Source organism: Pelophylax lessonae, assembly GCF_965119305.1.
Source record: "Pelophylax lessonae genome assembly, chromosome: 2".
NCBI lineage: Eukaryota > Metazoa > Chordata > Amphibia > Anura > Ranidae > Pelophylax > Pelophylax lessonae.
The window spans coordinates 261,901,407-261,915,203 of record NC_138769.1 but is presented as its reverse complement, the minus strand read 5'-3'; the positions used below and the strand labels follow the sequence as shown (position 1 = coordinate 261,915,203).

The 13,797-nt window shown below is 48.9% G+C and overlaps 1 protein-coding gene across 2 annotated transcripts in view; it reads right to left on the bottom strand.

The window, feature by feature from the left end:
* The window catches only part of NUCKS1 (nuclear casein kinase and cyclin dependent kinase substrate 1), a 67,185-nt gene that overhangs the window by 17,358 nt on the left and 36,030 nt on the right, over window positions 1-13,797 (bottom strand). For both annotated transcript variants that reach the window (XM_082244356.1, XM_082244357.1), the window contains exons 5-6: window positions 6,993-7,136; window positions 5,453-5,605 (exon numbers count right to left, since the gene is read on the bottom strand). In XM_082244356.1, the coding sequence (XP_082100482.1) occupies window positions 5,453-5,605; window positions 6,993-7,136 (297 nt within the window). The remainder of the gene's footprint in view (window positions 1-5,452; window positions 5,606-6,992; window positions 7,137-13,797) is intronic.

The following is a 13,797-nucleotide window of genomic DNA, read 5'->3' as shown; positions in this document are numbered from 1 at the left end:
TGTTCATTGACAGACGCAGTTCTCTGATCCATATAAGTAGGGTTGTCTCAAAGCAGTGCCATAAAATGAGGGGTGGGAACAGAGTCCCCAAAGGCTAAATATAGCCAACCAGGCAACACAAACAGGACTCATCAGAAAAAAAGAGGAGGCCCACCCAAAACAGTGTAAACACCCTCAAGGAAGACCAAAAGCCCTCCAGACAGCAGCCAGCAAACTTAGCGGCCAAAAAAGGCATCTGCAGATGCCAGCACATCCACCTTCTAAAATGTAGTAAAGGTGTGAACAGACGACCAGGTCGCTGTCTTGCAACCTGAAGCACAGATGCCGTATGGCAAAGAGCCCAGAAAGCACTAGGCGCCAATTAAACAAGCCTGCACCACCGTCTGTCCAATCCATCTGGAAACAGATGCAGGCATCCCATTTCTCAGGCCATCCGTGAGTACAGAGACCGAACCGGACTCACAAAAAGATTCAGTAGTCACCAAGTACACCATGAGTGACCGAACTACATCCAGAGTATGCAATGTACATTCCATAGGATGTTTGGGCTTAGGACACAAAGATGGTAATACAATGTCCTCATTCAAGTGAGCACTAGAAACCACCTTCGGAGGGAAGGATAGATCCGGACGAAGTACCACTTGTCTCCATGAACCAACGTATAGGGACAACAGAGCAGAGTCGCCAGTGCCGACACCCTGCGCGCAGAATGACAGCAACCAAGGCGGCCACCTTCTGTAACAAGGTAGGCAGGGAATGCCCCCGAATACTTGCAAAAAGGAAGTTTTGAGGAACCGACTGCGCCAAATCAAGGTCCCCAGTTGGTGACGGAGGTCGCACCGGAAGTACCAAGTGTCACACCCCCTGGCAGAAGTTACGTACCAAGGAACGGGCAGCCAGTGGCCTTTGGATAAAAATTGCCAAAGCCAAAACCTGACCCCTGAGAATACTCAAGGCCAACTTTTGATCAACTCCCCAATGAAGGATAGCCAAGACCTGGGTCACGGTGCAAGCCCGAGGGAGAGCCCAAAGAGACTCACACCACGCAATATACGACTCTTTCGCATAATGAAAAGTCATCCTAGACGTCGCTTACCACGCTTTAAAGCAGCATGGGAATCACTGAAGCAGACAATCCCTTGCCCTTCAGCACCTGGCTTTCAACAGCCAAGCTGGCAAGTCAGCGATCGTAAAGCAGGATGGAACAAGGGCCCTGGAGACAATAAATCCTCCCAGAGAAGAATCCTCCAAGGAGAGCCTGTGACTAGCCAGACCAGGTCGGCGTAGCAAGCTCGGCAAGGCCAGTCCGGAAGCCACAGAATGACTGGAAATCCCTTCCACCCCGATCCTGCGAATAATTCTTGGCAGCAACTTGGAGGGAAGGCAAGACAGCAGCTGATACAGACCTTGACCCATCCCTGATCGCACTCATACGACTATGCTGGCGTCATCCTTGCGCAGGACCATGCTAAACTTCTCAGCATCGTTCATGTTGAACTTGGGTTCTGTGGTAGAGCATATGGTCTTGCCTACGACAGAACCCATGGTGCCACCAGTGTATCTGCCAGAGGGCCCCGGGAGCGGGCCACAATCCTCTGCACTATCCTGTAGATGCAACGCCAACAGATCCACATCTGGAGTTCCCCAACAAAAGGCACAACCACTGAAAAACCTCCGGATGAAGGGACCATTCCCCTGCATCCACAGCCTGGCGACTGAGGCAATCTGCCTGCCAATTTTCCACACCTGGAAAGGGAATAGCGAATAGAGCTGGAACAAGGTGCTCCACCCAACGAACAACATCTGTCACTTCCAAGACCGCAAGGACACCCTTGGTAAATGACAAGCCACGATCATGACATAGTCTGATGGAATGCGCATTGGACAGCTGCAGGTGCCCGGTCCAGTGAACTAGGCAAAGCTGGATCGCTTTCAGCTCCAGGACATTGATCTGTAACCTGGATCCTCCAGGGACCATACTGCCTAAGCAGAGAACCTGCCAAGGACTCCTCCCCCACCCGGACAGGCTTGCATCCAGTGACAATTGTCCAGTAAAAAGGGGAAGGAGGATTCCAGATCAAAACTCCATGGTCCCCTGGCTCAGCCGGATCCAAATGACCAGAGAGGTAGAATTCTAGTCCCATTTGAGAAGGATTGCCCTTTTGGGGAATCCTCAAGAGGGATTGAGAGAAGGGGACCGTCTCAAAAGACAACACAATCAATCCCAGAACTTGCATGCAGGTCCGAAGGGACAACCATGTGCTGGACAGTAACTGTTGAACCGCAGTCTGAAGTTCCAAGAGTTGTCTCCCCGGAGGGAGAAACACCCTGACTGAGGACGAGTCCAAAGTCAGGCCCAGATAGTCCAGTCTCATGGAATGGACCAGGGAAGACTTCTGAAGGTTCAGAAACCACCCCAACTCTTCCAGAGTTCTCATGGTGAATACCATTCGTCGCCAGCACCGTAGGGGACTCCCCACGTAGAAGCAGATCGGCCAGGAACCCAGGACTGATACACCCCGCTATCGCAAAAGCACCAGAACTGGAGCCAACACCTTTGTGAAGACCCGAGGAACAGAAGCAAGAGATCCTTCCCCACTGTAAAAATAGAGAACCCGTTGGCGTCCTGCACATAACGGGATGTGAAGGTAGGCATCTTTGATGTCTATGGAGGCCAGGAATCCCCCTGATTTAAGCCACTATCGTGCAAGCCGATACCATCTAGAATTTTTGATCCGCACAAAACCATCAAGGGCCAGTAGGTCCAGCCTGGTTGAACTAGAGCCTGAACTATACAATAATGCAGCTGCAAGTGATCCGGGGATTGGAAGGGAAAAATCTTACCGGAAAAAAAAAAAAAAAATCAAAAACTTGATCGTGCACCTGGACCGCATGACCTCCTGAACCCAGGTGCCTGGGATACGGCCCGCTGCAGGTCCAAGATCCAGCAAGGACGCCCCCCCGGATATGGGTGAGGACGCACCTTCAGGCCGGGTAGGCCATGTGCACCATTCTAGAAAATTAAATGATCTCTGGTTCGCCAGACCAGGGTCGTTTGGAACCACCCGAGGAAGTCCTGAAGGACTGCGCAACATCGACTTTTCCCGATGGACAAAACTGAGCCAAAAGGGAGGGACCCCGTCCACGAAGACCCCTATCCTTGTTAGCCTGTGGAAGAAAAGCACTTCCTCTCGTGAGACCCTTATATTGGGTCATCCAGGGCAGCGCCAAACAGGCGATCCATCAGAAAAGGGAGATCCATTAAGGCCTTCTTAGAAGCTCGATCCGCAGACCAACACTCCGGCCAAAGATACGCTGGATAACCACCACCGAAACGGACAGGTGACCCAATAAGGGAGCCGTGCCCAATGTAGCATCGTAACAAAATTGCAGCCCCCCGCGCCAGTTGGTCCAACAGCTCCCCCAGGGCAGGTGGTACTCGCTCCTTACCAAGTCACGGCGTTGGAACTCTGCCCGTCAGGCAGAGCCTTCATGGCAAGGGCAATCAAACACTGCTCCCAGTGCAGATCCCGCCCGCCAGGGAGTACAGATCACGGTCCAGCCTGCGCCATCCTATCCCCCAGGTCCTTAAAGTACGGGGATACCTCCACCAGAACAACGGTAGTCCTATTCAGCCTAGAGACCGTTAGGTCCACCTTAGGCGGTACAGTCCACCTTAGAGACTCCGCAAAAGGGTAACGTCTAGCAGCCGCTCAACTCCCAAAGGGAACGTCTCAGACTGTCACATTCTTTAGGAATACGCTAGCAAATCAGGCTGCTCCGGATGGCATGTGTGCCAGATGCAACCCGCCTCCCAGGCACAGCCGCCGCGTCCTCCAAACTGCAGGGTGTCTCACACCGAAACAACCAGTGCATCCACCAGCGCCTGTATCATCGTGGCAGGGGAGGTAGACATGTCATCCTCATTATCCGAGGAGACCGAGCGAGAGGTAACAGACCCAGAAGGGAGGCCCCCCGTCTGCGGCAGCTGAGTCATCATACCTCGCCCTCAAGGCCACCTCTAACCGGGACGAAATGCTTCCCAAACTGCCGAAAATGCATTGGACAGCGGAGCCCTGGAAAGGCACTGCGGCCTCTGTGAGGGGGTCAGGTGGGGTTACATTGTCTGCAGGGTCCATACTGAATCAGAAGAACCAGCCAGAAAAAAAAAAAACAAAAAGATCCCACCGTGCTACCGCGCCCCCCAAAGGTCAGGCACGCCCGCAGACCCCCAACAGAAAGAGGCACCCAGAACCCACTGCCCCAAAATGCAGTCTCAGGACAGCACGTGTAACAAGCCCTCCCATAAGGGAGTGAGCAATGGAAACTGCCCACCCCTGAAAAACACCTCCAGGCACTCCCACCTAGATTCCCGGCAAGAATCCATCCCAAAATGTCAGAAACCGGGTGTACCGGCATAGTAGCAGACGAGGCTACAACAAAATGTCGAGCGCGGCAACAAGGACCCACAGGGCCCCCCTCAGCAGGAAGGCCCTGGAGGAAGCGACCGAGGCCACCCTCCCTGCACAATTGGCCTGAGCGGCCCGGATGGCGCACCCCCCCCCCCTCCATGCGGCCTGCATACGAGGTCTCAGCCGGAGGTAGGCCCAAACAGTCCCCCACTTGGGAGGGGGGATGCATAACATGACAGAAGGAAACCCAGGAGTGTGAGGGTCCGGCCATCCCGGGAGGGGCCTACATCCACCCCAAAATCCGCCAGAGAAGAGGGGAATGCTTACTCACTGTACCAAGAACACAGGCAGGCGCCATCTCCTGACAGGACCCCTCTCTGCCATAGTGAGGGCCTGTTGGCCAAATAGTAACGCTGCGACATAGGCCTAGACCCCATCGTGTGCGACCTTGCGAGACGTTTAACTCGCGGGGCCAGTCCCCGTCCAGTGGGACTATGTCGCAGCCGACCGAGCGCGGAGCCAAGGTCTGCGCACGTTCGCTGGCCAGCTGGGGTGACCACTGGATCTAGATTATCCAGTAGGTTGCCCAGATCCGGCATAGTTGCTTGTAAGATTTCACAGGAAAAAAAGGCCAGCGAATAATAAAAAAAAAAAAAACAACACACACTTATGCCAGGACCAAAGATCCCAGCAAGAAACTAGGTCCTGATTAAGCAGATTAAAAAAACAGACATGTGGCCGTACAGGGTTCCACCCACACTATTCAGTTTCCTGTGAATAAATGAACTACAAGTACCGTCAGCCACAGCTGCTGACCGGTTGTAGCTCTGAATGAACTGCAAAGGCACTGACGAGTGCCTCATAGTTCACTCACAAGCAGTAAGGGGTTATCTGCAGAAGCCTTATAATGCACCCCTGATCACAGGAGCAATGCTTTCCAGGCAACTGCAGGAAAAATGCTAATTTTTGCACAAAGTGAATGATTTTTTTTTCCTGGAAAGGCAAACTTATTTAATACACAACAATGTTCATAAACTCACTTTCCAAAAACGGTGCTTCCTCTTCATCCTCCGGCTCTTCATCCTCACTTCCAGCATCACCCATCAACATCTCTCTCTGCTTAGAAACAGCCTTAGATGCAGCTTGTCTCTGTTGGCGTACATTTTTACGTGCCTTCTCATCATCACTGTCACCTGAAACAGAGTTGAAGCTCAAAAAAAAAACCTGAAGCCTTGTCAACAGGGAGGGGTTATGTCTAAAAGGGGCTATTCATGTTGCCCCAGTGACGACGTTCCATTAGAATGAAACATACATCGGGGGTTAGTGGTAGAGGTGACGTCTTCTCTAAGGACACCAGACGCTGTGTGTAACTGATAATATCCTTTTTCCTTGTAAATGCATTACTATACCAATAAATTGTTTTATGAATGTCTGCGCAATGAGTGGTTTCCTTTATGTGTGACGAGCTGGAGTGTAGATTACTAGCACAGCTTGAGATAAGGAGATGTGGTTTATCCCCATCCATACTGAGAGCCTGGATTTGCTAAGAAAGTGTCACCCCATAGATGAGGCGCTCTTTTCTTGCATTGATAAAGCTGCAAAAAGGCTGTGTTAGACCTGCAAAAGGTCAGTCTGGTAAGAGGCAAATCCTCTTGTGTGCATTGGAGCACGGCGTATTTAAATAGGTTCACAGTTTTATACAGGAAGAAAATCACCTCTGAACAGTTGTTGAGAACCTACATCTGATCACACTATCTTGTGCATGGGACTTTTTTCCATCTATTTAACCATGGACTCACTTTACGTTTAATTATTTCACTTTGTGAAACACCCTTTAATTAATGCCATTAGTGATTTTTTTTAGCACTGTTTTGGATAAGCTCATTTATATTTTTTATACAAAAAAGGTATTTTCTATTATTATGTGCAATATATTTAAGTGCTGCTATCCTCACATTTGTTCGAATTCACATATATGTGCACATTTGGTTTTGATGATTGACACGTTATTTCACATATTCGTTAAGTACTAGCGCAAATATTACAATGTCTAGAAGGGGACCTGTCTTTTTGCCAATGCCCCATTACCGGAATGTGGCAGCATAATCTATTGCAATGGACATAGCTATAAAAAAAGGCACTTGAGCTGCTACCACACATCAATCCCGGCAAGACTGACCCTCATTAACATTAAAAACAGGGCTTTAAAAAACGCGTGACTTTACCTGAAATCGCACGATTTTAAAGCTGTATTTCAGTGCAACTTCGGGTTAAACGTGAAAGACATCAGTGCAGCTTCATGCACAGATGTTTATTGAAGTCGCACCAGGAAATCGGCAAAAGTAGTGCAGAAACTGATGCAGCGCCACAAAGTCGGCATTGCACTGATTGGAACGGTGCAATTGCTGGCAATAGGCTGCAATTTGTCATGCGATTTGACCTGTCAAATTGCATGACAAATCGCTCCAATGTGAACGAGGGCTAAATTGCTTTATGTTAAGACTACAGCTACACTTTGAAGTGGAAGCTGCTCAAACAGCTCAGATGGACAATGGGTATGGGACAGGGAATATTTGCTACCTGTAGCAGATCTTTTTTTAGGTTTGGAAGACCGCTTCTTTTCTGGTGTAGCTTTTTTGCCCTTTTTGATTTTTTTTGGACTTTCATAATCACTGTCAGCTTTTCCATCTCCAGCTGCCAAGTCATCATCACTGCCCACGTCCTCTGAGGAGAAAAAAAATAAATAATAAAAACCCTCAACTAGGATTACAATTAAGCAAACAGCATAAGCCTTCTACAATTAGTAGAAACATGCAGGAAGCAAGGTTTTCAAATATATAAAAAAAAACAAACAAAATACATAGTCATAACGAAAGTGGATTTTTTTTCATAAGCACGGTGGCTAGCGCATATCTGTGTAGTCCTGTCACTTGCGTTACAGTGCTGTCTATACCAGCCTTCATCAACCAGATGCCCTGGCAAAATACCCAAAATTGCTCAAAAACTGCACAAGCCAGTGGATGGATCAAGCTGACAAAAGCAACAGGTTTTTTAATTGTTCACCATTACAACCTTCTAGCTGCCAGTGTCCTAACAATCAATGACATCAGCTGATGAGGATGTTGGGTGTAGTATCCTTGTTTGCGCCACCTGTCTCCATCAGCTTTGGGGTCACATTAGCTTCAGAGTTAGGGAGAGAAACAGAGAAGAGAAAACTTGAAATAAAACTTGAACAAAGGTGTATTTCCTTTGGAAAAAATCAACTACCTCCAACGAGAGCCAATATAGTTCATATTCCTATCACACACCTTCCTGGTTTGTAGGCACTTGTGTGCTGGGTGCTGAAGCGATCACCAGCTGGCCACTGGATCAGTTACAAGTAGATACATATTCGCCAGCACACCAAGGATCTTGCAAAAGCAGTCCAAAAAGCTTTATTCCAGAGAAGATCACTTTAAAAAAAATTAGTGCAAAGTTTCGGAGCTGCGCAGAACCCCTTAGTCAGGCATGTGATACAGTGCAAATTGTGAATATATAAGAACAAACCACCCATCAAGCACAGGTCAGTTAGGGGACACCCCCCTCAGATGACTTCATTTTCCCCCCTAACACAAATGCCATAATCAAAAAAAGCCAACACATACAGTAAATGCTGGGGCAAAAGTAACACTGGGGGACTTTATAATAAAGATAAGGGCTGATGTGTGTAAGCCGATTGGGCACACCGCTACGATGTGTCCCGATCACTACTTTAACAAGTGGGGCAGAGCGTCTGCTGCAGAGCAGCGCACTGCAGGAGCCAATCACAGCGCACCACGTTGGCTGCCTGTGTGAGGCACGGAACGCCTCTCTATGTTCTTATATATTCTTTGTTCACAATTTGCACTCTAACAAGAGGCGTCTTACGTCTGGGGATGTTGTGTTATGTAAAAAACTTAATTTCAGTTTTTACATTTTAGAATAGGGTGCTTCAAGACTGCTGAAGTTTTAAACGGTGCCTTGACTGAAAAAGGGTTGAGAAACACTGGTCTACACTATCTGCCTATACAACGAACTGAATTACACAGTGAACAAAATCAATTTGAACCTACCTTCAACACTCGACAAGAGGAAATAATTATAAGAATGAAGAACACCAGGTGGCATAAATTAACTCTAGAAGGAAAGTTCAAAACCAACCTTGGAAAGTCTTTTGAAAAGGAAAAGTAGTGGATAATGAAACTGGCTTCCAGCAAAGGTGGTAGGTATTTTTGAAAGGCTTTCCCAAGAGGTTAAGATTAGCCTCCACAGTAGGTGGACCAACATCAGATTCCACAAAGGCCTTTGGGAATAAACTATCCCCATCAGAATATCTTCAGGATGATTCCAGTGTCAGCTGTCTGCTGGCTATCCAAGAAAACACAGGGCCATATATAACTTTATACTGCAGGAGATCGGGCACACTCAAGATACTATATAACCTGTAGTTTCCATTCTGGGGGTAGAGGTTCATTTAGGAAGAAAATTCACATTTAAGGGAGACCTGCTTTTCCCAGGTGTGGAGGTCTTACAAACACCCAAAAGGGAGGTCAAACAGAGTCCAGATCAAGGAACATACTCGCAGTGGTATCCTCGGATAAACAGGGACCAGCTACTCTGGAAAACTAGACTACATTCCCAAGTAGGACAGCATAAAAAAAAAAAACCCTGGATTTTTGACTTACCGTAAAATCGTTTTCTCTCAAGTCATTGATGGATGCAGTCTCTGAAGCATATCAGTAGGGTTATACTTTCTCACCCCCCCCCCCCCACTACAGGAGTAGGACACTAGGCAGAAAAAAGTTCTGGCTACACCTGAGCAGTACCAGAGGGTACACCCTTTACCTTCCTGCATAGGATGTCAGTGTTGTATAAAAGCAGTGTCAGAAGTAACACCAACCCAACTCAGAGGAGCGGGTACTGTGTCCGTCAATGAACAAGAGAAGAATTTTACGGTAAATCAAAAATCCAGTTTTCTCCATCGTTCATTGATGGATGCAGCTCCTGATGCATGAGTAGGGACGTCCCAAAGCAGTGCCATAAAATGAGGGGGTGGGAAAAGCAGAAAAAAAAAAAAAAACAAGTCAGCAAGGCTAAACCTAGCCAACCAGGCAGCAGAACAGCAAGATGAGGCCCACCTGAAACAAACATCCTCAAGTAAGGCCAAAAGCCCTCCAAACAGCAGCCAGCACAACCACATTATAAAATTTGGTAAACGGTGTGAACAGATGACCAAGTAGCCACCTTGCAACCTGAAGCCCAGATGCCTGTATAGCGAAAACCCTAGGAAGCACTAAGCGCCCGAGTAGAACGAGCCAAAACAGGGAAAGGTAGAACTGGACCCTTAATTGAATAAGCCTGCACCACCATCTGCCTGATCCACCTGGAAATAGTTGCAGCAGACACAGGCAGCCCTTTTCTTAGGCCATCCGTGAGTACAGAGAGCAAATCTGACTTAAGAAAAAGACTGTCGCCAAGTATACCTTGATTGCCCGAACTATATCCAGAGTATGCAGTGCACATTTCTTAGGATGTTTGGGCTTAGGACACAAAGGTAGTAATAATACAATGTCCTCGTTCAAGTGAACACAAGAAACCACCTTCGGAAGGAAGGACGGATCCGGACGAAGTACCATTTGTCTCCATGAACCAACATATAGGGAGAAAGACAGGAAAATGTCACCAGTGCCGACACCCTGCGCGCAGAAGTGATAGCCACCAAGGCCACCTAACATGATAAGGTAGGCAGGGGGAAACCCCCGAATACTTGCAAAAAGGAGGTTTTTGAAGAACCGACTGAATCAAATCAAGGTCCACAGTTGGTGATGGAGGTGGCACCGGAAGTATTAAGTGCCGCACTCCCGAAACCAGACCCTTGATAGTACTCAAGGCCAACTTGTGATCAACTTCCCGTTCAAGGAAAGCCAAGATGCGGGCCACTGAGTAAGAGCGAGGGGGAGCCCAGAGACTCACCATGAAATATACGACTTTCTCGTACGATGATAAATCATCCTAGAAGTCGCTTTCTTTGCTTTAAGCAGAGTGGGAATCACTGAAGCAGACAATCCCCTATCCTTCAGCACCTGGCTTTCAACAGCCAACCTGACCAAGCCAGCGACGGTAAAGCAGGATGGAAGATTGGCCCTGGAGACAATAGAACCTCCCTGAGAGGAAGTCGCCAAGGAGCGTCAGCGACTAGAGTGACCAGGTCGGCGTACCAAGCTCAGCGAGGCCAATCTGGAGCCACGAGAACTGACCTGAATCCCTTCCGCCTTGATCCTGCAAAGAAGTCTTGGCAGCAACTTGAGAGGAGGAAAGGCCGACAGCAGATGATACTGACCCCATGATGCCACCAGTGCATCTGCCAGAGGGTCCCGGGAAGGGGCCACTAACCTCTGCGCTATCCTGTTGATGCGACACCAAGAGATCCCCGTCTAGAGTGCCCCAACAAAGGCATAACTGCTGGAACAACTCTGGATGTAGGGACCATTGCCCTGCATCCAAGGCACTGGGGTAATCCGCCTGCCAATTTTCCACACCTGGAATGTGAACAGCAGAGAGCTGGAACAAGGCACTCTGCCCAACGGAGAATGCCTGTCACTTCCAAGGCTGCAACGACATTCTGGGTCCCCCCTTGGTGAATGACATAGGCCACGTCATAGCATAATCCGATTGAATGCTCACTGGACAACCCTGCAGGTGCCCGGTCCAGTGAACTAGGCAAAGCCGGATCGTTCTCAGCTCCAGGACATTGATAGGTAACCTGTATGCCTCCAGGGACCGGACAACCCGCCAAGAACTCCCCCCACCCATCCGGACAGACTTGCATCCGTGGTGACAATTGTCCAATATATAGGAAGATAGATTTTCCTTGCTTGAACATCGGGGACCGAAGCCACCAGATCAGGGACTCCTTGGTCGCCTGGCTCAGCTGCATCCTAATGTCCAGGGAATGCGGATTCTTGTTCCATTTGAGAAGGATTTCCTTTTAGAGTATCCTCGTGTGGAATTGAGCGAAGGGGACCGCCTCAAAAGGACACCATCAGTCCCAGAACTCTCATGCAGGTCCGAAGGGACAACCATTTGCTTGACAACCACAGTCTGGAGTTTTTCCCTGAGGAAGAAACACCTTGGCCGAGGAGGAGTCCAAAGTCAGGCCCAGGTAATCCAGTCTCATGGAAGAAACCAAGGACGACTTCTGAAGGTTCAGAATCCACCCGAACAATATCCCCCACTGTCGCAACAGCACCAGAATCGGAGCCAACACCTTTGTGAAGACCCGAGGAGCAGAGGCCAGCCCAAAGGGCAACGCCACAAACTGATAGTGATCCCTTTTTATGGCAAAATGGAGAAACCGTTGGTGTTCTGCACAGATTGGGATGTGAAGGAAGGCATCTGATGTCTATGGAGGCCAGGAAATCCCCAATGTAGGGAGGCCACAATTTAGTGTTCAGGTCCAGGGTTGGACGCACCTTGCCCTCCTTCCTAGGAACCGTGAACAGGTTTGAATAAAAGCCCCAAAAACGTTCACACACTGAACCATTACCCCTTTGCACCAGTTCCTGGACTACCAGCAAGCGATCCAGGGACAGTCGCACATTGGAAGGGAAAAACCTTACCGGCAGGACAGATCGAAACCAGATCTTGTAACCGGACCATATGACCTCTTGAACCCGTTTGTCTGGTATCCGGGACAGCCACAGGTCTGGGAACCGGCAAAGACGTCCCCCCACCACAGATACATATGAGGGCGCACCTTCAGGCCAAGGAGGAGGTCTTATCCAAGGGTCTGGAGAAATCTGACTTGTTTGGCAGACCAAGGTCGCTTGGATCCACCCGAGGGAGTCTTGAAGGGCTTTGCCGTATCGACTGACCCTGAGCAACGGGAAAAAAAAAAAAAAAAAAAAAAAAAAAAAACTTTTGCGCGGAAAAGGAGGGACCCCATCTGCTACAAGGGTCCTTAGCCTGTGGAAGAAAGGTACTCCCCACCCCCCCCCCCCCCCCGCGAGACCCTTAATGATGTCATCCAGGGCAGCTCCAAACAAGCGATCTCCTTGAAAAGGTAGATCAGGCAAGGCCTTCTTTGAAGTCTGATCCGCAGACCAGCACTTTAGCCAAAGTATACGCCGGAGGACCACTGCTGAAACCAGCAATGTCCAGCGCAGCATCGCAAACAAATTGTAGCCCCTGCATCAGCTGGTCCGACAGCTCCTCGAAGGCAGAGGAAACATGTTTCCCCTACAGGTCACGGCACAGTTACTTGGCCCATTCAGTCAACGTTTGCATGACAAGGGCAACCGTAAACACCGGTCTCAGTTCAGACCCCGCCAGGGAGTACATAATGCGGGCCACAGCCTCAGTCTTCCTATCCTTAAGGACGAGAATCCTCCACTGTGATAACGGTAGCCTTATTCAGTCTCGAGACCAGAGGGTCCACCGTATGTGGTCCAGTCCACTTATTTATCAGGGACTCCTCAAAAGGGTAGGGTCTAGCAATCTGCTTAGGCACCCCAGGGAACCGGTCAGCAAAAAGCCGAAAAAGGGACAGAATTAATACCGAAAGAAAGATACCATCCCATTACCAATTGACCAAGGTTTCACGCCTGTGTCGTCTTGGTCAATAGGGGCTTCTGTACATCTTGCCTTAAGACCAGGATTTAAGATACCGATATAGGTAATCTCCCAATTCCCATGAGCCCCTAAAAAGGGGGAAGGAGGGGGATTTTCCCCTGACAATTAGGAAAAAAAAAACATTCTACGAGGAGGTGAGCTGTGAGCTAGATAGGGGGGAGACCAGTGGATGTGGTGTACCTGAAGTTTGCTAAGGCGTTTGATACAGTTCCCCACAAGCGCTTAATTTATAAAATAAGGTCTGCAGGCATCGACCACAAGGTTTGCTCTTGGATACGGAACTGGCTAAAAGGGTATGTCCAAAGGGTGGTAATAAATAGCGCATACTCAGACTGGTCCGAGGTGTAAGTGGGGTCCCCCAGGGCTCAGTCCTAGGACCAACCCTGTTCAATTTATTCATAAACCGCATTGAGGACGGGATCAGTAGTTCTATATCAGTTTTTGCAGATGACAAAATTGGGCAGGGCAAAAACTGCACAGCATGAAGCAGATATCCGACAAAATAACAAGAATGGGCAACGACATGGCAAATGAGGTTTAATGTGGAGAAGTGTAAGGTTTTGCACTTGGGGACTAAAAACATAAAAGCACAATACTAAAAACTTAAAAAGCACAATACACTTTGGGGGGGGGGGGGGGGAACCTTTGGGGGAATCAAAAATGGAGAAAGATCTGGGAGTCTTGGTAGAGGATAGACTAGGCAATAGCATGCAATGTCTACCAGCAGCTGCCAAAG